The sequence below is a fragment of the Prionailurus bengalensis genome, chromosome D4, assembly GCF_016509475.1.
Source record: "Prionailurus bengalensis isolate Pbe53 chromosome D4, Fcat_Pben_1.1_paternal_pri, whole genome shotgun sequence".
Lineage (NCBI taxonomy): Eukaryota > Metazoa > Chordata > Mammalia > Carnivora > Felidae > Prionailurus > Prionailurus bengalensis.
The window spans coordinates 24,966,709-24,976,519 of record NC_057359.1 but is presented as its reverse complement, the minus strand read 5'-3'; the positions used below and the strand labels follow the sequence as shown (position 1 = coordinate 24,976,519).

The 9,811-nt window shown below is 44.1% G+C and overlaps 2 protein-coding genes across 3 annotated transcripts in view; both read left to right on the top strand.

Moving 5' to 3' along the window:
* Positions 1-3,296: 3,296 nt before the first annotated feature.
* On the top strand, positions 3,297-6,292 carry LOC122474371 (nascent polypeptide-associated complex subunit alpha, muscle-specific form-like). The gene is made up of 4 exons (XM_043565268.1): positions 3,297-3,374; positions 4,623-4,684; positions 4,856-5,723; positions 6,154-6,292. Exons 1-4 carry the CDS (start codon positions 3,297-3,299, stop codon positions 6,181-6,183), a joined length of 1,038 nt encoding a protein of 345 aa, XP_043421203.1. The 3' UTR covers positions 6,184-6,292.
* GKAP1 (G kinase anchoring protein 1) overlaps positions 6,178-9,811 on the top strand; it is a 90,679-nt gene continuing 87,045 nt past the window's right edge. For both annotated transcript variants that reach the window (XM_043565425.1, XM_043565424.1), the window contains exon 1: positions 6,178-6,287. The gene's annotated coding sequence lies outside the window, so the exon portion shown is untranslated. The remainder of the gene's footprint in view (positions 6,288-9,811) is intronic.

The following is a 9,811-nucleotide window of genomic DNA, read 5'->3' as shown; positions in this document are numbered from 1 at the left end:
TCACCATTTCATCTCTATATGTTCTATCAGAGCTTTGAAGTTTTGTTCCTAAGGTTCAGACATGTTAGGTAATCGATCAGTTCCGTGTTTTTGTTTTTTCTTGGTGACATCCCTTCTGGAGCCTTCCATCGTCCTGTGTTGGAATGGACTGGCTACTCTCCAGGCTGCTACATAGGTGTTATCCTGGAACCTCTCTCTTCACCTTCATCTCGGGAATTCTCTGTTTTCTCATTTTGTTGTAGCTCCTGTTTATCAGGTCCTATGTGTTTCCGTGTCTTATTTTACACCCTGATCTTGGTGGGGTATCTCCCTCCAGTAGCTACCTGAGCATATGTGAGTTAAAATTTTTGAGATTTTTGTTTCATTTTGACATCTTTTTCTGTTCCCTGCATTAGCTCTATTTGCTCTATTTCTTCTTTTTTTCCTTCCTTCCTCCCTCCCTCCCTTCCTTCCTTCTTCCTTCCCCCTTACTCTCTCTACTTCTCTCTCTTCTGTTAGTTCATTTTAGGACCTTTCATGTGAGAAGGTTTCTTCAAATACCTAGAACCTGAATTTGGGAATAACACAGGGGAAATATGTCTCATGATTTAATATGTATGACTTCATTTAATTCTGCTTTTCTGTGGAGTGAGTCACTCCTGTCCTCAGCTCTGCCTGGTATCCAGCGGAGCTCTGAGTCAACCTCTTCAGAAAGTAAACATCCTATCTTCTACTGAGTTAAGGCAGTGTGGAATGGGAGAAGGGATTCGGGGAAAGGAGGGATCTGACTGTTCTTTATACAACTTTCACAATAAATTTCAGTTTTCAGCCCCATTTCACCTCTGCTTTCAGAGTTATGGCAGCTCTAGTTTCAGAGCCTTTCCTCATCAGAGTCTATGATGTGAATGGGTCCACCCTGGCTGGCTCTACCCCCCCTCCCAAAAGCTTAGGTATTAATTTTCTCAGTTTCGGTAAGTTATTATTCATCCATATGCTTTCCATGTTCCTAAGGTTTGTTGACATCCTTTTTCAGCAGGGATCTTTTCCTCTTTGGTTCATGTTATGGGTTTATACTTTTATTGCCTGTTTTTTTTAAGATTTTATTTTAAGTAATCTCTACGTTCAACATGGAGCTTAAACTTACAACCCTGAGATCAAGAGTTGCAGGTTCTACCAACTGAGCCAGTCAGGAGCCCCTGCTTCACTGTCATTTTAATGAAGTGTCTGGAGTAAGTGGAGAAAAAATTGTGTTCAATGTACCATGTTTAACTGGAAGTCTCCTTACTGTTAGGTCTTAACATGTATAGATGTAATGCACATATTTTCTAAGTTGGAAAAGTCAAAGTATAGTTATAGGCAATTCCATAAGAATTAGATACAATAACTATAACTTTTACTGAGTGCTTTTATGTGCTAAGCAGTCTTCTAAATGCCTCTATGTACTGTATATTATATATTATATATCTTATCCTCACAATAACCCATGAGATGGGTGTTGTGATTCAACCCCCATCAGTCTGACTCCAGAGCCCGTAGGTAGATAATGTGGTGCATCATTTTCTAAACTAGAGGTAATCTTGTTATTTTCAATTGGTCAGGTTTCTAGTGAATTGCTATTTATTGTTAAGTTATACCTAAGGTTTTTCATGCAGATTTTGAACATTTACAGCCCATTATTTGATGCTGCATAGTTAGCTAGTATCACATTTGATGTATCTATTTGAGGATATATGTTGGAGGTAGAACAGAGTAGTTTATGACAAATTTTAAAGCATTCATTTAAACTGGGAAGCCTGGCATGTGTTTGTTTTATACAGACAGATGGGCATTTCCTCTTAAAGAAAGCAGTTACCATCTGTAATCTGAGAGGTCAAAGAGAAGCAATCACAAATCCCACATTAGTAACACAAAACTTAAAAGCGCCTGTTTAAATGAAACATGACCTCTGCAAGAGTTTAACACACTAAAGCACTGATGGCCTTGAACACCCTAATTCAGAGAACTCAACCCCTCATTCTTTGAAGATTTTGGTACCAGGCTCATTACCACTCTCTCCAAGGCTATTCACTACTCCAACATGACTAACAGTCCTTTGATAATTCTTTGTGAGATAAATACATTCAAACCCTTCCTGTCTTTCAATTCCTTGACCAGCTCCCTTCAAATGATCGTATGCCATCTGCTATCTCAGCAACCCACTCTCATGATCATTCCCTGCACCTTGACATTGCTGACAACTACAGCCCCACGTCTAATTTTCGTCTAATTTTAATTTCAAGGCTCCTCCTCTCCAATCCATCTCTTATCTTTTCAGGTCACTCTCTAGAGTACCAAAACTCCATTCTTCAACCTGATCAGAAACACCAGTCTATACACCCTACCATCTTTGCACTTTTCCCTACCCCTCTCATAGTCTTACCTCTTATCTGGCCTGAAATTATGATGCCTCCTTTCCTTCTACCCTCAGCCTCTTTGTCTACCACTCCCCATTTATACTTACCTGGCTGAATCTCTGTCCTGGTTAATCCCAAACCACCTACTCAGTGTTTGCACATAAGCAACAGAATATGGCTGGAGGAAAATGCACAACCATATTGACTGGTCTGACTGTAAGTTCATGACCACTCACACAGGCAGACCCTTAATAGTGCCTGAAAACCCTACTATGCTTCCCTAGTCAATTGTCTCTCCCACAGTCAGACTATTTCACCTTTCCTCCCCCTCCCAACCCCCCCCTTCAGTTATTGACTACATTAGCTAGAGGAGGCTAAGTAGACCCCAAAATGTTACAGCTCCAACTTAATAGAGAAATGTATATCTTGCTCACATGATAATTGGCAGTGGGTGTTCCTGGTCAGTGGGCAGCTCTCCTTCTTCCAGGCACCTTCTTTCTTGTGGCTCTGTCACCCCCAGGGGCTGGTAGTCATCTGCATAATCCAGCTGGTGGAAAGGAAAAAATGTATGGAGACACGCTGGCCTGGTAGTGGCAGACATCATTTCTGCTCACATTCCACTAGCAATAACTTAATACTTGACCATACTAACTGGAAGAAAAGCTGAGAAAAATACAGTCTGTGTGCCCAGGAACAAGGGGAGAAGAGCCTGTGACGGACAATTAGCAGTCTGCCAGAATGATCTTGCTTCTTAGTTCACAGAGAAAATAGAAGCAGTTAGAAAAGAATTTCTATCAAATCCATAAGCCTACCTACTTCCATATGTCCCATATATGTGGAGACTGGGGGATGGGAGGTGGGATTATATTTCTAGGCTGTCGTCCCCTATCACAAAGGAGCAATTTCCAAGCTTTTAATGGGAACATGGTCGGTCAGAGGATCATACCACCCAATTACAAAATTCAAGTATACCTTCTTTCCTCGTGCACTTTAACCTCTGTGGTATGATTGTCAATAAACACTTCTTCCTGCCCCTGCCTTTATGGAACTCCAATTTACCTTGCTTTGGTGATTCTGCATTATCCTGATTCCCCTCCTGCTTCCTCCTCCCTCTCTCTTTGCTGGTTTCCCTCATCTAGATTAGATCTCTTCTTTATTTGTTGGCTTCTCTTACCTAGGTCACAGTTTCTCAAACTGTAATGTGATACAAATCACTTGGGGTTCTTGTTAAGGATGCTGATTTAGCACGAGTTTGGGATGAGGGGGACTGAGATTGTACCTTTCCAACAAACCCCCTGGTCATGCCAGTACTGCTAGGCCACTGACCACACTTCAAGTAGCAAAGTTCTAGTGAAGATGTTCTCCAAGATTCTACCCTTTGTTTTCTTCTTTTCTCTCACAGTGATATCATTGATAGGCTGCTAACTTACCAACCTGTTTTCTAGTTCAACCCTCTTTCCTATATTTCAAAGCTTTTATTTCTAACTTCTTACTATCCACCTCTATCTGGCTGTCTCAACAATCTTTCAAACTCTTAAAGTGTCCAAATCTCAACTGATCTTTCAAAAAGCAGTTCCTACTTCTATCTCTATTTCTTCTACAATTACCTAAACTCAAAGCCTCCACTATCTTCGATTTTTCTCTTCCACCTTCATATATGTTCTCATGTTATCCCCTCTCGCTGTAAAACCAATTTATCAATCGCCAAATTCTGTGGATGCTGCTTCCACATCATCTTCTAACCAAGCTCTTTTAAATCCTTCCTGCCTTACCTTTAGTTCAGACTCATCATTACCTTTCACCTGGCCTATTGCAGGTCTATTTGGCAGTTTTCCCACCTCTGATTTCTGTATCCATTCACAGAGATGTCAAAGAAAAGGAAGGCTTTTAAGCTACGAAAACTCAAAGTACCGTATTAAATACAAAATTCTCCCACTTGGCATAGGGCCCCATTCTTGTTTGTCTGTGCCACTTCTCAACATGTCCTGGAGTTTAACCATCTGCTTTTTCCTGACCATGACTTTCATTATCAGTCTTCATTTATGTTCTCATGCTATCCTTCTTGCTGTGAAACCATTCCCATCTCCTCCATGGTCAATCCCAAATGCCTCCTCCATGCTGCCTTTTCTTTCCTGATATCCCACACAATTAGGTGTTTTTTTTTTTTTTAATCTTCAGTACTCTTCGTGTTTTTCATAAGGCACTTATCACGGTTTGTCTTTTATTGTAACTTTTATCTTTATTTCTTAGTCTCTGAAGGCAAGAATAACATCTTTAGCCTCCCTAACTCTGCAGATGTTACCTATGGGAGTGTATGTGTCTACTGTTAGTTAAACCAAAGTGATTTAGGGAGATTTTGTGATCGATGGTAAGCAGTACAGAATTTGAAGTCAGTACAGCAGGGTTCCGGCTCTGACTTTTATTAACTGTGAGGCTTTGGGTGAGTTACTTGGCTTGTAAAATGAGAATCCTACCTGATGGAGCACCAAGAGACAGAGAACGCTAAAGTGCTGTGTAACTCTACAGAAAACTGAGCAACGTTGGTTATTTTCCTCACGGGAGAGCAGATGCAGTCTTGTTACTGAAATCTTGATTTGCAGAACCATCCCCACTTCACTAACGGGACGTGAAACCCGGTCCACCAGGTCCCACGACCCTCTTCCACTCCAAGGCCCCCAGATTGCTCTCCGCGACGCAGGTGAAACTGCCCAACTGCGGGGAGTGGCCTGGAGCCCTATTCCCTCGGGAGGCCTCCCTCCTTCCAAACGCCCAAGGAAAGCCCTTCTCTTCCCGGTAACCCCGAGGACCGCGGCGCCGCCGCCTACGCGAGCCGTTTGGACCCTGCCCGGCCCCCGTAGCTCCCCTTCTCCAGCAGGTGGTTCTGGTTCTCTCCCCCAACTCTGGGCGCTCACGTCACCGGCGAACCTCTACCCACGCGCCAGCGCCGCAACCAACCGAGAAAATAAACAAACCCCCGCGCGCGGCGGCGGGCGCGCCTGGCCCCGCCCCCGCTCCGCCCCGCGGCTCTCACGCCGCCCCCTCCGCCGGGACTTCCCTCCCGCCCTCGGCTCGCAACCGCGCTCTCCCCGCCCCTCACCGCAGCCTGCAGCCGCGCTCCTCTCCGCGGGCCGCCCAGCCCGCCTAGCCCGGCGCCCGCTCGCGGGGCCCGTTAGTGCCCGGCGCCCGCCCGCGGGGCCGCCGCGCGACTCCCGCCCGGCGCGAGTTCGCCCCCGCCCCTGCCCCTTGACCCAGCCTAGTCCCAACGCCCAGTGCGGCCGCCCCAGGAGCCGCGGGAGCGGCGGCGGTGGGGAGGACGGAGAGGAGGACCGAGCCGGCGGCCGGGGAGGCCCGGTGAGTACGCGGAGGGCGGGCCCGCCTCGAGGGGGACGGCTCCGGCGCCCCTGAGGCGGTGGTGGCGCCTCGGCCGCGCCGCTCCGTGCGCCTCGGGCTTGGCGCTTGGGGACTCGGCCTGAGGCGACGGGCCCCGCTGGTCGGAGCCGCTGGGCAGAGGGCGCGGGGAGGGCCGCTCCTCGGGAAGGGCCGCGGCCCCGCGGCTCGGCGCGGAGAGGGACCCGCGCCTCCTCAGGCCCCGGCGCCCGGGCCGTGGCTGCGCCTCCCCAGACTCCGCGGGGCCCGGGCCCGGGGTCTACCGTGGTGGCGGGGCCGCTGGGTGACAGGTGCCGTCGCCCCCTCCCCGCTGCGGGCGTCGCGCTGCCTCGTCGAGCCGGGCGCTCGGAAATTTCTGGAGCCACGGCCGGACTCGCTGTTTTCTTCCTTTCAGGTTTGGAAGCCGCATCTCTGCCCGAGTTAGGTCTCGCCCAGCCCTGTTTCTTTCTCCGTGTACTTTGTGCGAATAAGTTTTGGAGCCTCGGTTGACAGCCTCTGGGTGAAATTTGGCTTTCGTTCGTGAATGAGGTATAGTGTATTACTTTTTGAATAAAGTGCTCCTTCTCCTCCTCCCCGCTAGCTGTTGAAAAGTAAATGAGAAGGGTTTTGAACTTTGTTTCTTGCCGTTTTTCTTTGGAACAGCCGTCAAAGAATTTTTGTCAGATCTCTAGCCTTTGGGGGGTTTAGTAGATGTTGAACAGTAATGACAAAAATGGCTTGTTCAATTGTCTTTTCTCTCAGCTTCTTTGATTTTTCACTCTTACCTTAGTCAGATTTTACGATTGAGTGGGTGCTACGGCTTTCATTAGAAGCACTAATTAAAGATCATCTTTCTTTTACTCAAAAGCCAGTGACATTTTTTCTACATCATTCACTGTTGTCTGTTTCTTTATGTAGTAACGGTGCTTGTGATTGTAACCTGAATCATCAGTTTAACATATTTGACTTGCAGCAATAGGAATGTTGGAAAAACTTTATGGGAAATTGAAATATTAAAAAATACTTAATCTGTGGAAATACAGATTTTATTTCTCAACAGGTTTGTAACCGTCGTTGATATTAATCATATATCCTAATTAATGGGAGATCTTCTTTTTTTTTTTTTTTTAAGTTTACTTTACTTTTTAAGTAATCTCTACACCCAACGGGTGGCTCAAACTCCTAACTCTGAAATCAAGAGTTGTGTGCTCTACGACTGAGCCAGCCAGGCACCCCTAATTAATGGGAGGTATTCTTAATTGTTATAAGTGGTTATAACAGACTTATCTAGAAGGTACCAATTTAGTGACTTCACTCTGTGGACTAAGAGCAAGAAACTGGAAGTTGACCAAAAGCATATTGGAGCAAATGAAAATACACTTAGTACTTGCTTGTACTTTTTGCTAAAATTAGGCGCAGATTGGATTAGGGAAGCAGTACTTAACTATGAAGAAAAAGTGGAATTTAGGACATACCCATTAAATTTACGTGGCTTGTTTGTAGTAAGTGTGTTGGGAGCAAGGTTTTGGTATGTACTTGGCAAGTGTTGGTTGTGAACTTTATAAGAAGCCAAAGTGAAAGATTGCTTAGTTGTGTTGCTTTGAGGAACAGAACATGAAATAATATGTTAAAATTTTTTTCACCAGGTACTGAATCACTGATACTCAGTGCCATTTCATTTTATGCTCACTCTGTTTTTTTATTTTATTTTATTATTATTTTTTTTAAGTTTATTTTGAGAGCAAGAGCACAAGTGAGGGAGGGGCAGAGAGAGAAAGAGAGAGAGAGACAGAGAGAGACAGAGAGAGACAGAGAGAGAGAGAGAGAGAGAGAGAGAGAGAGAATCCCAAGCAAGCTCTGTGCTGTGAGTGGGGAGCTCAACAAAGGATTCAATCCCACGAACCCATGAAGGGGTTCAAATCATGACCTGAGCCAAAATTAAGAGGCGGTAGCTCAGCTGGCTGAACCGCCCAGGCTCCTGTCAATCTGTTTTCCTAAATCTAAGTTATATTTCAAGGAGGCCACTACCTTGTATTAATTTCTTTTTTTGATTAGGCTAAACTGGTTGATAGTGTTAATGGAAGATAATTATCATTTTATTAAAGAAATATATTTGGTTGTTGATTGAGGATTTTATACAGGTGTCAATTCTGGATTGCCCTAATTGTGGTTCCCAGGACTGAGATAGGGCTACTGCTACCATTTTTCTTGACCCTACAGAGCTCACAGTCTAGAGGAATGAGGTCATAGTGGCAGTAGTCCTCAGAATTTTGGTGGAAGAGCCTGAGAGTACTAACCATTAATCCTGCTGTTTACAGTTTAGGTTATTCATTTTTAGAAAGAGTTTATTTAATTAAGTACCTGGTATATCCTAATTCTTTTTAATCAACACTTTAACCAGTATGTTTCTTAAATATGTTTCCTGAACAAAATCGGTTGCGATGATCACTTACTAGAATGGCATTTCTAATGAAACAAATTTGAACTGCTAATAATCATTGTTCGTTCACATTTGCATTATGGGAATGGGGGGTTATCTATAGTGCACTTTGCATTTTCTTTTGCTGTGCATTCTTCTTGAAGACACATATTTCATTGTATAGAGAGCTGTGTACTTGGGGAATATAAATATTTTTTTTTAATTCAGTGAAATTATCTTTTGTGTCCGGTCCTGTGGTTTTGTTAGGGATTGACTTTCAGAATGTTGATATCATGATTGTAGGTGGCTAGGCACAAGGGTTAACAGATAATTTTAATGGAATCCATTCAATAAAGTAAATATAAACATACAGAAATATTACAGAGGGAATGATTAATTTGAGGCAGGTCAGAGAAAGCTTCATAGAGATGCTGGCCCCTGAGTAGGATTTTGAAGGATGAATAGAAGGTGTTTTTTTTTTTTTAATGTTTATTATTATTATTATTATTTTAATTTTTTTCAACGTTTATTTATTTTTGGGACAGAGAGAGACAGAACATGAACGGGGGAGGGGCAGAGAGAGAGGGAGACACAGAATCTGAAACAGGCTCCAGGCTCTGAGCCATCAGCCCAGAGCCCGACGTGGGGCTCGAACTCATGGACCGCGAGATCGTGACCTGGCCGAAGTCGGACGCCTAGCCGACTGCACCACCCAGGCGCCCCTTTGTTTATTATTATTTTTGAGAGAGAGAGAGAGAGCGCGCGCACAAGTGGGGGAGGTGCAGAGAGAGACAGAGGTACAGAATCCAAAACAGGCTCCAGGCTTTGAACTGTCAGCACAGCCCGATGTGGAGCTCAAACCCACGAACTGTGAGATCGTGACCTGAGCCAAAGTCAGATGCTCAACCGACTGAGCCACCCAGGCACTCCAAGAATGAATAGAAGTTGTAAGTGGAAGAGAGGGAGGGCATTTTAGGTGAAGGGAACAGAAAAAAGATATAAACAAGTAAAACTAAAAGTGTGTTCAGGAAATTTTTAAGTAGTTTATTTTGTTATAGCATCGGAGGAAGGACAGTTGCTATAGAAAGCCCTAATGTATGCTATAATATTTAATAAGTCAAATAATTGGCCTTTTGAATATCGAGTATATTTTTAAATGGAGATTTCACTATAATTTGATATTGCTGTCATCTCAAGTATAGAGCAATTAATAGTTTTTACTAATGGTAGTCTTTGAGAAATTATAGAATATTGCACTTATATGTTACAAGCTGCCTGTATATTTACATTTGTGAACTTATTTGTGTTCTTGTGCATTTTCACCTGAAACATTTGTTTTTAAATTGTTTTTGGGGCGCCTGGGTGGCTCAGTCAGTTAAGCGACTGACTTTGACTGAGGTCATGATCTCACGGCTTGTGGGTTCAAGCCCTGCGTCAGGCTCTGTGCTGACACCTCAGAGCCTGGAGCCTGCTTCAGATTCTGTGTCTCCCTCTCTTTCTGCCCCTCCCCTGCTCACGCTCTGTCTCTCTCTCTCAAAAATAAATAAACATTAAAAATTTTTTTAAATTGTTTTGTGAATTTTCTTTTGTCTTCCTTCAGCTACCTAAGTTAGCATATGTTATTTTTATTTTTTTGTTGAGGTAAAATTGGTAT